The 16,628-nt window shown below is 35.5% G+C and overlaps 1 protein-coding gene across 3 annotated transcripts in view; it reads left to right on the forward strand.

Annotated features, from left to right (window-relative positions):
- The window catches only part of LOC306845363 (neuronal growth regulator 1-like), a 112,701-nt gene that overhangs the window by 13,027 nt on the left and 83,046 nt on the right, over positions 1 to 16,628 (forward strand). For all 3 annotated transcript variants that reach the window (XM_079378122.1, XM_079378120.1, XM_079378121.1), the window contains exons 2-3: positions 5,870 to 6,108; positions 15,514 to 15,639. In XM_079378122.1, coding sequence (XP_079234248.1) covers positions 5,870 to 6,108; positions 15,514 to 15,639 — 365 coding nt within the window. The remainder of the gene's footprint in view (positions 1 to 5,869; positions 6,109 to 15,513; positions 15,640 to 16,628) is intronic.

The following is a 16,628-nucleotide window of genomic DNA, read 5'->3' on the forward strand; positions in this document are numbered from 1 at the left end:
ATGTGTATGTGTGTGCGAGAGCTAGAGGTAAATGGTAGTTAGCTGCAACATAATGTGCATTTTGCTTCATTTATTAAAACAGTTTTTAAAAAAAACACTGTCCTTTAGAAATCACGACCTATGTGCACTAAGGCAGCATTTTAATAGCTTCAGTCATCTTTATTAGTTTTGGCCATTGTTTGGCATCTGGCATCCATTTTCCATGTCCACGTACATCCAGATGTAATTATCATCATTTCTCATTGCTAAAGGCACTTATGGGAATGTCGCTAGTTGGTTTTCAACACATTAGAGACAATATTATAGCTTGGCTTTGACATTTAATCTGGTGTTGAGAACTTGTGGCACATTGTGAGACAAGATTTGTTGGCTGGGATCGACTTAATCATAAATTTTAATCCTTGGTCTTCACAAAAGAGTACCTCTCTTTGGCACATCAACAGTGGGGTCAACATTAGACAGGCACTATGTCTTATGAAAGAAAAAACAAGAGATAAAAAATAGTGGGAAAAAATGCTCCTTTGGGGTTTGAGGATGCTGCTGCAATCCCAGTGACATTTTGTTCTCTGATCTCTCTGATGTTCAGTTTAAATGTCTTTTGTAATACGATTTTCTCTAATAATGCAATTTTCATGTACGTAGTATGTATGTATTTTGCTGATGTCAAACATGTCAACATGAAATCAAAATTGACCCTATTTACTTGTTCCTGCTCTTATTGTGAGCCATTCATCTTTGCATGTTATTGTCTTTCTAATCTTTAATCAAAAGGTAATAACTTGCTCCATCTCTGAAACGCCTTCTCATTTTGCCTGACATTGTCGTGATCAGCGGGGGAAAAAAGCCAAACATGTTTCAAATACTGTCTGCTGCTTGCTGCAGCCACTGTATGAAACTAGCGTAGCGAACAAAGAGAAGGCTGGTAGGTGCATTTTCAGCTGTTTCCGTCCCAAAACCCTGCTCCCTGCTCCCTATTCCCATTCCCAAACTACCCTGGTTGTGTGCCTGCTGGCTTGAATTGTTCCGCTTTGAAGAAGGAAGAATATCTGTGAGGTTGCGGTTCAGTTTGAGGCATTTCTCTCCTGAATGCTTCCACAATTTGATCATGAAATGGAGTTTGCAGGCATCTTTTCAAGTATTAAAAGGTTTTAGTAAAAAAACAAATATAGATAAATATAGCTGTTTACTGTTACATTCCTATTGTGTGTTGCATATATGCTATCATTCAAGGGTAAGATGTTGTAATATTTTTGAAAAAACTTTTAAGCATTTATGTAAATATTGTGAAATATTCTTACAATTTAAAATAACTGTTTTCTCTTTTAATATATTAAAATGTAATTTATTCCTGTGATGGCAAAACTGAATTAACAGCAGATTTGGTCCTCAAGGAACATTTCCTATTATCAATGTTTTTGTGGAAATGGTTATACATTTTTAAAGAAAGTTCAAAAGATTTATTTGAAATAAAAACATTCTAAATGTTTTTGCTGTGAAATTTGATTAGTTTAATGCATGCTTGGTGAATAAAAGTATTCATTTCTGTCAACAACAAAAAAACTTACTGACCCCAGACATTTCAACAGGAAAAAACTGTTAAAAAACCTCAAAGATTTCTAAAAAAAAAAAAAATCTTTATTTATTATCTAAAATCTCAAATAAACACAGTGTTCGGAATTGTTTAAATCTTTAGTGGAATCCATCCCAAAGTCCCTGCCAGGAAACATACCTTTAGTGAATCATTCAGCTGGAAGGAGTTATCAGAAGAACAAAAGAAATCTGGGTCAATCCGAAATGAAAAGAAAATCCAGTTTAGATTACAGAAAACACCCAGTACATCTGTAGAACAGCAACTGTAATTGATGGAGCTCAGCGTGTTTTAAGGATATAGTACAGATTCAGAGTGTTTAACTTACCTTTGGCACGGTTCTTTAGATGCCTCAAATCCAAAAACTTGCAGCCAAAACAAAACAAAGGCCTCCTCAATCTGCTTTTCAGAAATCATGTTTTGAATCAGAAAATACCAGATGAAGACCTAATCAGTGTTCCACAAAGTGGAAAGCCTCAATGGATTCTGAATAGATCATGAGATGAAAAATCCCACCATGAGTGTGAAGAGGTTTGCCCTCATGAGCTTCACAGAGCAGTGCTTTCAAGGGATGAATAAAGATGATTAAGGGAAATTTCGGGGAAAGAGAAAGAACAAACATGACTTGATTACGGTCTCTTCTCTCTGCTGTTTTGAGACTTTGATAGCAGATTCTTATTTAAATTAATTACAATGCGCATTGGCCTGAAAATATATATTTGGATGCAAAATACATAGGGCTGCTGTGGGGACAGTGGGGTAAGATGTGTCAGTAAGCAAGCTGACGTTTCTATACAGCTGCCTGCGATATGAAAGATGCTCATGGGAAAGGTGATATTTTAAGAAAAATCTATGTTTTTTTCTTGGTAAAAATCTACTTTGCATGTCAAAGCACATTTTCTGCATGGTAGGAAAGATGTCAAAACAAATATATGTCTAATATATATATATCATACATATTACAAATGTAAAACCAGGCTAAAAATTTGCCATGAATTATTAAAGAATGTTTTAGTCAGGTTGTTACTGCTATATAAATAACAGTAAAAGAAATAGTTCACCCCAAAATGAAAATTGTCATCGTTGCACTCTCTCTCAAGTTGTTCTAAACCTGTATGAGTTTCTTTCTTCTGCTGAACACAAAAGAATATATTTTGAAGATATTTTGAGGTAAACGAACAGTTGATGGTACCCACTGACTTCCATACTATGGAAGGGAAAAAAGGAAGTCAGAGGTACTATCAAGTGTTTGGTAGGAAGTCATGGGTCTAGCTAGCCACTAGTGAATGATCTCTGAAAACACACGCACACACACACGCTCGCACACACAAGTCCTTCAGTCCAAGGGTTCAAAGACTAGCACATGCTAGTAGGCACATAAAATCAGCTTTGAACCTTTCCACCTGTTCATTCCAGGTGGTACAAAGGAAATATAGCACACATGGAGGTCCATACTCTTTCTTACACAGTTGCCTACACCTCAGTAGGAAGCACTTATGCCTTTGTGGGGAGTTATTGTGAGGTATGTCAGAGTAGATCTCTGGTGCTTTGACACCAGCCATCCTGCTGTTTCAGGTGTTAGAAATGGTGATGAAACCTTCAGTGTCGGTGATGTAGAGCAGTCTGAGGAGCTTTTATAGGAAAATCAAAAGAGTTTAATTTAGAATTGATCAGTTTGTATTACATAATTTATTAGTGGTCTATTGAGTTTTTGCCTTTATAAATGTTAATATCATTTAACTGTGTAGTGCTAGGAGCACTTTGTAAAATGTTTGTTCTGTTTGTAATCAACAATTTCTTTCTTTGCTCAAAACTCTTGATTTTTATTACATTAGGCAGATTATAAATCTTAGTGTTGTAAGTTATGCTTTTAAAGAGATAGTCCATTCTAAACTAAAAATGATCATCGTTTACTCACCCTTAAGTCATTCCAAACCTACGTATGTGACTGTCACTTTTGGTTACCAATGACTTCTATTTTATGCACTAAAAAACAAAAAGAAATTTCTCCAAATGTCTTTTTTTATGTTCCATATAAAAAAACACTTTAGTTTGGAGACCAATTGTCACTCAACTTTTGCCTCAACTCCTAATTTGCACAAGGGATATGGAAATTACATGAGATGTTTAAAAGCATTAAACATTTCAAAAGAATAACTGGGTTTTATAAGACAGAGTTGAGCATTAACATTTGCAAAATCCTTAGAATGTGCTTCCACGGTCTTCAGTTGTAGTTGTGCATGTTTGGTTGAACACTTAATCTGAAGTCATGGTTATATATGTGTGCTTATTTAGCACAAGTATTTATTTATTTAGATAATTATTTATTTAAGTGTAAAAACCGTTGCACCGTCTCATATCTCTTGTGCCATTAATGTTAATGTGAAGAATATATCATCTCTATTGCTGTTAATTACGTATGCATATGAATGTAGGCCTAAATAAGTTATACTCTAGTATCTGTCATTGAAATTCAGGGATGTGCCATGCATAAAATAGACAAATTATGACATATCACTAATATTTCAGATAGTTTGTGATACATTTCAGATTTAAGATGGTACTAATGGTACTAATAATAACAATAATTAATGTTTTAATAGTTGGTTTTATTGGATTTACAAAGTTGTACACGACATGCAATTTGACATTATGAAATGTTTTTAATTTAAAAGGTTGTATTCTAGAAGCATCAATACATTTTTAATAAGATCTGCTCTAAATCACATTCTCAAGTGGGCTTTTCTCATGCATAATGGTAACTCAACTGTATCGTTTTAAATCTTGTCTCATCATTCTGTGTACACTTTTTAAGTCCTGTTTCACAACATCAGCTTTTTTTTTTTGAGTGGCATGAGAACATATCCAGCACATTTCCAAAAGATCCAGTCAACTTTGGGACAGTGAGTTGAACCTGCAGTGTACTGACGGATATGTTGACTCCCATTTCACCTCTAACCTCAAGAGTATCCGGTGTGAATAACTAACAGAAGACACTCACACCGCTGCTGACAAACAACAAACAGATGTTAGACACGGTACCAGATTGAAGTTCTAAGCCATCTTTTTTTGTTCGTTTGCCGTTTTGAAGTCTTTTGTTTAGAGGTCAGAACTGTCAATTTGAACACGTCATGTTTAAATGAGTACGGAAGACAGGAATCCAGCAGACATGAAAAACAAAATGGGCCTTGGCCTTGAAACAAAATAAAAAACATGGCTTTTAAGGAAGAGGCCTTTTCAAGCAACCTGTCCATGTTGGCTTCAGCATAATTTGGCTTCTGCAAAGTGACGGAGGGATTTGCACCAAAATACTGTGGAGTTTAATTGGGCCGCATAGCTTTTGACGTCAACATCAACAGATATGGAAAGCATTTTCTCCTTTCTCCTTAAGCGTTTTCTTGAAATGTTGATAAGCCTGTTTAATTTGCTGTCCTAAATGCATGATTATACAGTTAGTTGCATTTTACTATTTGCATTTAACATTGTTTTTTTCTGTGCTGTGGACCTGCTGTGGACCTACGGCACATTTTTGGGTCACGACCCACCAGCTGGGGACCACTGCTTTAAATATTAAATAGTTATTTTGTTGTTGTTATTGTTGCTTTTGACAGTATCTTTTGTGCATACCAGGGACTGATGTAGTTTGTATGGTTTCCAAGTCGTGTTTATTAAACATTTTAGTATAACTTTCCTCAATATCTAACATTAAAAGTAGATCTGAACCATTTTTGGTTTGTTTCTGTCTTTCTATTTGCTTCCACTGGTCAGTTTGGAATGCTATACATGGAAATATGGGTTGTTTCTTAACTTTTTGCAAACTGTAAATCATATTCTTTGTGTATATGCACTTGATCTGTATAGATCTGAAATTACATACCGTTGTCCTTGTCCCCCACAGTCACAGGTTTTATCCCTTAAACTCATCTTTGGTAATCAAAATGACATATTTAAACATTTTACCTATGAAAATAATTTTTTTCACGCCTCAAAATAGCTTGAATAAAACATCCTCACCTCATTCAGTATACTTGGAATCATGAATATGCAAATTAATCTCCGCTGAAACTGATGTGCAAGTTATGCAGTGTCATCTACAAATCGATGTATCAGAATGGTAATGCATTTTATGTAAAAAATGCTCAGCAATGATGTTGACGGTTGAATTTGGACATGGTTTGTCTCGAAGCATTTTAAAAACACCATATAGACATGTAAACAATGCTAAAAGCTTGATTTTCACCACAGGGTGTCTTTAATTATCTGCTTTCTTTCTGGTTTCAGATGCTACCTGTTGGATGGGATCTCAAAAGGAGCATGGTTGAATCGTTCCAGTATCATTTACGCAGGGAATGACAAGTGGTCAGGGGATCCTCGTGTGTCTATCGTATCAAATGTGGGGGATAAACATGAATACAGCTTACAGATACAGAAAGTGGATGTAACAGACGAGGGCTTGTACACCTGCTCAATACAAAGTGAACGTAATCTACGCCCAAAACTCATTCAGTTAATTGTAAAAGGTGAGTGTTTCATCTACAACTACTTATTTCATCATGATTTGCCATGTTTTTTATTGATTATAAACTAATTTAGCATTATATTTGCACCTAGTTTGTTTTTTTAGTTTTGAGGAGGGACTTGAAGCTCTGAAGTATTGCATTTGTCCTCTTTATTGATAATATTTATTTATACTGATGAAATGAATTTGTGTTTACATCCATATTTATGACACTATATTTTGACTTCAAAAGGCCCAACCTCTTTGTCAAAATGTCAAAAATGGTTTGAATCTCTAGGCCACTGCATGCAATTTTACGTTATTGCTTAAAGCTTAGAGCACTTTTTCCATATGTGCATGTTTGCAGTCATACTGAGAATAAGGAGTGAATGTGTTACTAATGACTATGAAATCATCAAACGTTAGTAAAACCCTTTTTAATATTTCATTATGTAAATAGGGATTCTAGCTCTACATGTGTGTGTCCCCCTTTTATGGAATTAGAGTAAAGTCTGTGAATTAGCCTATAGGCTATAGATAGAAGTTGGAGTGCAGGATCGAGAGTGAGATTTGATGTTATGTTACATAATGATTAAATACTGCCACGTTTAAGTTGATCTAAATATACTTTTTTATGGGGGTGGATTGTTACTTTCATATGTATTGATGAAGTTTCTTCTTCACGGTGGGCAAATAAGTTAAAAGTAAATGTAAACTGCAAAAATTAGAGTGTCTTCAGAGGAGTGACTCCATTTGTCAAATTACAATTTTTTTCATCCTGCTCAGCAGCATAATTACTGATAATGTCCATATGGAATAACATTTTACATCATAGTAGTTTGTGCATATGTCTACTCTGCAGGCCTCATTTTTATTGTGTTAAATGGGCATTGGTTAATATGGTATATATATATATATATATATATATATATATTATTCTACTGTTAGCTTTGCATATTATCTTTGGCCGTCTATTCTAATCAATACTTTTTAACTCCCTGACTGAATGGTCATTAAGAGAAGAATTCCACCAATGAACAAACCTCCAGTTGCCAGCTGCAAATATTGGCATAAAGCTTTACATGTCTGCCTGATAATCCCCTCTTCTCAGTGAATATGCATAACCGTGAGGTCTGCTCTCAGAACTTATGTACATAAGCTTTATGTGTATGAAGAAAATGCTTTCGCTATAAACAGGCAATTAAAATAATGCTATTTGTGTCTTGCAGGTATGCTATTTGTGTGTCTTGTTTTTCTGGAGAGGTTTTTTTTTCTCAAATAAAAACTAGTTGGAGTTCTGCAATTTAGCTAGGAAAATACATTTGTATGTGTGTATGTATTGTGTATACTGTCGTTTCCAAATATATTGTTTTTAAGCATTCTTCACAGATAATAGAATGTACTTTTATGCATTTACATATTACTATTTATTTATTTTTTATTACTTCACATTTGTTTTACTAGCTTTTCAATTTAGTCACCTATTAACTTGATAATAGCTCTGCACAATCTGGGCTTTCTCTCAAGCAGTTTCATGAGTTGCCACCTGGGATGCTTTTTAAATTATATTGAAGGAGTTCCCATGTATCCCGGTTCCCTTGTTGGCTGCTTTTCCTTTACTATCTGTTCCAACTCTTTTAAAATTATTAGCTCATTTAAATTGGTTGCAATTTTAGTTTTATAGAGACATTCATATTTAGGCACAATATGTGTTTGCTGCAGCACATAGAGAAAACTGATGATTTTAATGAATATTTCATAGCTTTTATGTAGATATTTGTTTGGTCGCTGGCTTCATCAAACATCCTAGTCATTAGAAGATATTTCAATGATGGATTTTTATTTGAATTCTCTGGTAGGCTTAAATTGTGTGTTTCTTTTATAGGTTGATGTATACGGTTGACACCTCAGTAGGAGGTGCTGCTGATTCTCAGCAGTGGCAAATTTGCTATTTTTTTATCCGTATAAATCCACTGTCTGTAATTAACTAGAGAAAGATCACTGCAAGCACCCTAAACCTCCTTGAGATAAAGCAAACTTATACAGGCCAATCATATCTGAAGATGTGTATAGTTTTAGAGGCCGTAACCTGTATCCTGTCGCTGAGTCTCTTCTATGTAATTATAATCAACAAAATGAATGTCCTCCTTTTTCACTCTCTTAGCCGATGGCTGTTTCATGATCATGATGGATCTTTTGTCCTTAATAGAATCCATTACTTGCATGTATCTCTACATGATCTGGGATAATTAATAAGCACTGGTAAGAAAATATACATGCACTGTTGGGGTAATGACAACAGCTAAAGAGAGAGCGACAGGAAACACATGATGAACAGCGGTCTTGTAATAGAAATCGGTGAGTGGTACACTTAATCTCCTGCAGAATTGTATCAAAAATGAAATTGCTAGATTGACTCTTACAGTGGCACAAATCCTGGAACACCAAATCGTATGTAATACGATTAAAACGTCTTATTTGTCCTTTGTGAAATTTGAACAGACTGTACTTGCGGTTTCTTCGAGCTCTCTTGATGTATCCTGCACATTTGTGTGGACGAAACAGTTTCGCTAGGTCATTCTTTCTTGCCGACGGGTCAATACTGGGCATCATCAGAGAATGAGGGTGCTTGTTTGTTTTGTAGGGATCGAATGAGGATAGCCCACACACATTTTTCGGAGAATAATCACCTATCTTCTCCACCACTTAAATCTTAGCCTTGTTTGCCAGACAGTACCATTTGTCATAGTCCACAGTGAGTCACCATTAAATAGAGCAGTTTGAGACCACCATATTATTCTTTTATAGATGTGCTCAGTTAGTGAATGACAGATCAAATGTATTGCTATTCTGCACATAGGCCCTATATATCTAACTTAGCTAAATGTTAGGAGTGATGGTCTGTTTGTCATCAGCAAGCACCATTTTGTTTATTGTGGAAGATGAACCGAAGAAATAAGGCAGCTTGTCATTGCGTCCGTTCGAGTATTGCGCTTACAATGAAACGGAGCACAAAAAGACTTTTCTGTTGTGGCGTGTTTTGAAGAGAATGACTTCTGTGGAAGAAGTTCAGTTATGGTATATAGTGAGATATAGCTCTACATTTCAAGGGTTTCTTTAACGTTGAACTTCTAGGTCTTTTGAAGTCACAGTAGCTTTTTTGGTGAACACACTGAAATCTCAAGTCGTTATTCACAGGAAATCACCTCTCCTTGACTCTCTCAAATGCTGCTATGCTAGTAACTCATGCTAATGCTGTCTGCCTTGTATTTCTTTTTATTTTATTATGTTTTTCTGATCTACTTCTGTACTGTTTTCCTTTTATAATTTAGATTTTTTTGAAAGAGAAAGTTCAAAAGAATATAAATAAATTAGAAACAAAATAAAAAAAAGAAAAATGTAGAAACATTAGAAACATTTTTTACTGTCAATTTTGATCAATTGAATCAATATGTAGTAATTTTATTCAATTAATAAATCTTAACTAATAAGTCATAATATTGACTATAGTGTGTTAGGATCATACACTGTATATAATATTCAGTTCATCAAAAGTTACAGTGAACATTAATATACATACATATACATATATTGATATATACACATACATATTTATATATCAAGCAAAAACACTGGTATCACTAGTTTGAAGGTCTCCAATCCAGCCTGCTGACTTGTTTTTTCTTCTTTTCATTAAGCTAGGTTAAGATGTTTTGAACTTCATCTAAAATGTCATGAAATATTAAGCCTCATTTTAGATTCTGTACCAGTGAGTCTGCACCTCACAGCAACTCTGCAAAGTCTTTAATGTGAAAGTTGATCCTTTCATCCCAATGAATGCCCAGTGTTCCTCTCACTGATATCTCTGTTCATACTGTAAGCACTCCTGCTTATAGATTGAACTAATACAGTGTGCTGGAGAACAAAGCAGCGGGTCTACAGCAGAATGTTTCTTGTGTACCTTTTATATTGTATTAATATCTGATATAAGAGATGGATACATGACGGAACCGATATTCACAAAGAGCACCAGAATGTTATAAATGGTATTTCTTTTAATCATGCACATATTCAAAGTGCTACATATTCAATTAACTTTTCAAATGGACACGTGCACCAAGAGAGCTCATGTACTGGGTCGTGCAAATTCTCACTGTCTCACGTTCCGTGGCATTACCAACTGAAGAAATCCCAGTGGGTAGAGCAGCCTGTCAGAGTTTGTGTTTTGTTTCTGTCTATGACACCTAATTAGGGATCTAAGTTGGTTGGTTTTAGCAGCCTTCAGGTTGTATGGGGAATTGGGAACCACTATGAATGAATGTGGAATCTAGCAGTTTTGCAAGTGTAGCATATTTCCACTTCCAGCCACATGAGTATATTTAAAATGCATGTGCATATTTTTATCACAGTATAGTCATTGGATCAAAATATTCAGTATTCCCTTGTAATGGTGTGCATGGATGAATCACAAGGAGTATTCCCAGCATGCACTCTGTTTTATAACCTGTTAAGCTGTCTATTAAAGAAATAATTCACTCAAAAATGAAAATTTGCGGAAAATGTACTCTCCCTCAGGCTATCCTAGATGAATATGTTTCTTCACTGGAACAAATTTGGAGAAATTGAACATGACATCACTTGCTCACCAATGGATCCCCTGCAGTGAATGGGTGCCGTCAGAATGAAAGTTCAAACAGCTGACATTTTGTTAAACATAATAAAAATCTATCTATATGTTGGTGGATTTGGATATAAGAAGACAACATGGGATGGTCTTTATCACAAATATTGTGATATTTTTATCAACTGTTTGGACTCATTCTTATGGCACCAATTCACTGCATAGGATCCACCGGTGAGCAAGTGATGCAATAATCTGCTCCAAATCTTTTCTGATGACAAATTAATAAATTAAAATTATTTATTTTTGGGTTAAACTATTTCTTTAGGGCATCATATTAACTGTTTTGAAACACATTACCAGCACAAGGCTAATTTGGTGTTAGCATGTTGCTAAGCTAACATAATAATACTCTAATAAGCATAACAATATAAACACTAGCTCAATTGCCATTTTTTAATTAGACTGGATTATATTGATCAATGTTTTCAGCATTGCATAAATTATATACACCATCTTACAACACCTTCTTTTATTGAAGAATACATGTGATGTATTTTTCTTTCATTTTCTTTTTTCTTTGGTTTAGAAAAAAATTATGCATCTTAGAAGGCACCATAATCATGCTTCCTACCTTTTCAAACAGCCGTAGCGCTGGGTTTGTGCCTGTGATTTCTTCAAGTGCTGCCTATGTTGGCAGCTCGCTAGCATTTGGAACAGAGCCGCATTGTGACTCACAAGGGTTGTTCAGGACACACAAGAGTTTATTATTTTATTCAAAGTTGTTACTTACCCTCAGTGTCTCTTTCAGCTCAATTCAATGAATGTAATGTCTATCCTAACAGCTTCTTAACTGGTATGTTTTGTCTTACAAGTAATTCATAACAGGATTATCAGACTGAAGGCTTTTCACACACGAGTACATTTTTATTGATCTGTATCCATTTTTCCTCCTCTGACTGATTTATATTATTTGACTCCAAAGCGCAGTAGATTTGCATCATCGATAATGCTGTATCTCTAGAGGAGAAGGCAAAAGAAATGGAAACATTCGCTTTTTTTACTCCCTTTGGTTTTACTACCATAAAGAAAAACGTATGAACAGCACTTATATTTCTGATTTGTAAGACAAATGAAAAATGTGACTTGCTAAAATGTAATTTTCTGTGGAGAATAGTAGTAATTAGAAATACATTATTGTAGGCAATAATAGACATTTATACGTCATCAACATTGGTTCTCTTCCGCAAATTAGACCCAACTGCATTTAAACCAACTGCGTATCGTGCTGAAGTCCAAATGAGCCATCCTTCCTTCAGGCAAACTTGTGCACGCCAAAGTTCACAAAAAAAAAAGACCAAAAGAACTAAAAGCTCTAGTGTGAAAACTCATAAACTCTATTAATTTCAACGGTAATGCAGTAATGTTTTACTCTGTAATTTAAACATAAGTCAGCAGTTCTTGTGGAAAGGATAGAAACATTAATTTACAGTGGTTTCTGCATATTTTTTTGGCATGGCATGCAACAGATATTAAAGGTTAATGAAGGGCTCAGCTGTGCAATAGAGTGCATCTTTTATTGTACTGCCTACTATTGTACACTAATAATTTACCAACCAGAGCCCTCATATATAATCTAAATTCACCTCATTTATGCTATAAATATTTAGACGATACTGTAACATACAAGTCCATTTATTGAACATCAGTCTTAACTTTTTTGTTTTGTATTTTTTTCATTCATTTTCAGCCGGAAGACAACAAATAGATAAGAAATGCATCTGATTTCTTTGCCTGTCTCTGCTCGGCTCTTTGCCTGTGCTAGTCTGCATTATGACAGGAGCCCACTTTTCCCTCAGCTCTGTAATTGGAATGTGGGCTGGCAGTAGGTGTGAAGCAATGGGGTCTTGGAATTGGGTGGCAGCAGTCAGCCCTGGAGAACCTGTCAGAATTTATAGAAAGGCAAGCCATGTACTCTACTTTATTCAGAGGAAACTCTGCATTTTAATAGCTGTAAGCGTTTCAGTAATTCAAGGTGGCGTCATTAGAGGCTTATTTATTCACTCTGGGGCTGAGAGACTGATAATGCCTCCCCCGTCAGCTGTGGCAGCTCCATCTCAGCGCCTCCCGCCGAGGAGAGGAGGGAGAATTAGAGTGGAATGGGCAAACATGACAATCGTGCAGCAGTTAATGAATTAAACGGAAAACAAAGCATTAGGTTGTCTTGAATAGGGCCTTGGGGTAGGGCTTTAGCGTTGTCTTGTTTTTCTCTTGTCATCATTACCCTACCAATTGAACAGGCTGAGTGGAAATAAACAGGTTAAAAATATCTATGGCCAAAAGCGTTGAGGTTGACGCTCAGAAAGGATTCATAGAAGTCAAATCGCGGTCAGACCTTGAGCTTGAGATTAAATAACACGTGCTTTCATTATGAACTTAGTGATAGTTAAAAGAGCATATGGGGATAGGTTATTGACCTTTGCATCTGTTTATGCTGCCGTGTTCAGTGGAGTGTCAAGGCATACCGGTCCTTTCGGCTTTTCAGCTACTTGAAAATACAGAGAGGGTTTCATTTCATCTGATAATATACTCTGTATTCACAGGGGGTACACACAAGACCAGTAATGAAAGTCAAAACTGTCTTGGGCTGTAATGAGAGATATTCCTTCAATGCACCAAATCCTCTTGACTTTTTTATAAGCTCAAAAAGCTCAATTGTTTCGACACAATTTTGCCATTATTGCATTGTAAAAGTAAAGAAGTGTCTGGAAAAAAAAACAGCAATAAAAGACTTCAAATCTAAAGGTGAGCATTTACCAAGTTCTAGAATAGATGGCAAGATGATGAAACTGATGTTTCTTCGAACATGTTCAGTTTAAAGATCTGCAGAGGCCGCACATCTCATTTAAAAGGCCGGAACCTGACTCCTCAGGCGTTGACTAATAGGGTCTTGATCCTGTTGAAGGCAGATATGATCAGTTGACGAATGCAACATTTTCCATTTGTGCTATCAGTGATTGTGGACATTTGTCAACAGTGGGAGGAAGTTCAAGTAAACCTGCAGTGGAGAGCATGACAGTCAGAGCAGCGCTTTCAAACAATGAAAGGGTTCATTAGAATTTCAACTCAACCACTTAGTGCCAGCAGATTACAAAAACCAAGATAAGAAAGACCTAAACTGGAGATCAAATAGTGTAGGAGTAAATAGCGTTGCTGTTTCTTTGGAAGGTGACAAATGGCCGAATGTTTGGTGTCCTTTTGTTCGGAAAGAAGAAATAGCACCATTTATTTGAAGACTTGAATGCCCTGTTCAGCATGCTTTAAAGGATTTTATTTTAATTCTGTCAGTGTCTTGTTTTCTTCTAACTGATTTTCCCCAGATGAGTATTGCTTATTCTATAATAGCGATCATTCATGATTATATATATTGTGTCTGGTTATGCATGGATGCAATGGGGAGTCTGCCTGTCAGGAGAACTATTAATTAACATTTAAATAAAATTAAAGTAAATTACAACTCCATTTACTGTTTGAGAAGAACATATATAAATAGCTCTTGAGAAAGTTTGGTCATTATACATGCATCTTCAGTAATGCATGGTGTTTAGAATATTATATTGGGAGGAGGGAGTCAAAGAATCATAACCAGTCTAGTTAAATGCAATCCACTTCAAACAGCCTAGCACAGAATCACCGCTGGACGTCAAAAAATGAACAAAGGGAATAGCTGATTTTGCAGACTCCTGACAATTTATTGCCTTTTTATGTAGGAAAGCAAAACCAGGAGGTCAGACATTTATTCATAAACCCCTTGCCAACTGACATGGTGGTTTTGAGAAAGAGTGGAGGCTCTGTGTGATGAAAGGTGGGATAAAGATAGATTTACATCTAGATTTTTTTTTTGTTTGTAGTTGAGTTTGAGGTGCACCATGACACATTGTCGCGACAGTGTCTAGTTACCCTCTATATATCTATCAGAAAACCATCACTGCAGTTTTATCACCAAAATGTTAACAAAAATTCATTGAAGCGTTCTAAATAGGACTAGAAAATGTTTGAGAATACCAATTAATTTCTTCTTTCTTATATTTTTTTAGAGGTCCAAGCAGGACATGCTGGGAATCATATTATTTTTGTCAGCATTATTAGGTTATGGAAAATACTGAATCATGGTAGATCATGGTAGAAACGCCATTATGATTAAGTTATAGTTTTTGGTTATACACCATGAAATTTTTTATTTCACCGCTCCTTGGCTTATGGACTATGCATATCATTTATTAAATCATATTACACTTAGACTTTATAATTACACTTGTGAACTAATCCTAGAATTTTCATACTGTCAGAATGAAACCAGTGAAATAAGATTTTCATGTAAAGTGCTGTAATTCCTTAATAAAATGACTGATTTTCATGAAATTTGGTACACATGCTTAGAACATCATTCTAAAGACAAATTACAGATGTTTGTGGGGGTCAGTCCTGCTGTAACAATGAAAATGACATTTACGCTGGGCAGATCTGAAACTATATGGCTGCTTTTAGCTGCTTTTATTGCAATCAGCAATAATTAGACAATGTGAACAAAGCCCGACAAAAGAAAACACTTATTCTTTCAAAATATAAATGACAGACCTGTGACTTTACTGGGATAAAGTAGTATTGTGTTTGGACCCTGATAATTGCTGCTTGCAGCTATATTGGCTCTTATTGTTGTTCACATACTTGACTTTCTAGATCCAGACTTTTGGCATTGAGCTGATTTGTAGCTTTGTGTATCTAACTGTCTGTTTTGTTCCACAGTTCCTCCCAAAATCTATGACATTTCATCTGACATTACGGTAAACGAAGGCAGCAATGTTTCACTCATCTGCTCAGCCAGTGGGAAACCAGAGCCCAAAATCTCTTGGAGACACATCTCCCCATCAGGTAAGTTCAAATCAGTTAAAATACGTCACAATAAGTTAGACAGAATTTGACATTGACTTTGAAACACAGCAGGAATGTCTGTCCAAGTTGTTCAATGTGCTCAGAAGATTATGATGAAACTAAGATGTTTATTTTTTAAACCTTCTATAATGAACTGAGTTTAGGAAAAGACTTTTAATCAATTATCGCTTCAATTTGCTGTTGTTCTCAAAAAGTCTTCTTAGTTTTAAGTTATCACTCTGCTTCAGAGTAAACAACATGTGAGGATACATCAACCTCATTTTTACCTTTCATAGTTTATATTCAGCTGTTAAAACAAAATATTTGGCACATTTTCAAAGCGAATTGAAAATTCAGTGCACAGCAGTATTTTCGAGTGCTTGTGAATTTTTATTGAAGTCAGCTGTACTTATCTTTTGCACTGCCATATTTATTTCATTCTCCAGTGTATTTTGTGATCGAGTTGCTTTTTGAGATTCTCATCAAAAGACTTTGAAGTGTCATGAAACCACTACTTACCAAAGGTAGGATACTTCAAATTATAGAAACACTTTAAAACAGACGATAAGTGCATCTGTAATTAAAAAAAAAAAGTCCTCAGACAACCGTCCCGCAAATGGTGAACTTTCACTTTTGGTCAGCAGATTCAGTCTGGCCCAGATGTGACTGAAAGCCATTTGTCTGAACTATTTTTCTTCAGGCTAATTAACTTCTGTGTGGGCAGAGAGGATGACAATGAGTAAGAGCCAGTGACAATTGAACATTTTTTAAGATACTGCTGCTTCTGCCACTGAAGTTTGTGATGTACTGAAAAGATTCATTTACAGTATTTAAATAGTCGCTGTGATATTGTCAATGAGTCACATGATGACAGAGAGCAAAGTCAAAACGACACAAAAAATGTGTTTGAAACTTTTCTAAGAGTTGTATGAGGCTACAATATTTTTTCCTTCTGGATGAGTCAATATGTTCAGACTGAATACATTATT

Source organism: Barbus barbus (genome assembly GCF_936440315.1).
Source record: "Barbus barbus genome assembly, chromosome: 25".
Lineage (NCBI taxonomy): Eukaryota > Metazoa > Chordata > Actinopteri > Cypriniformes > Cyprinidae > Barbus > Barbus barbus.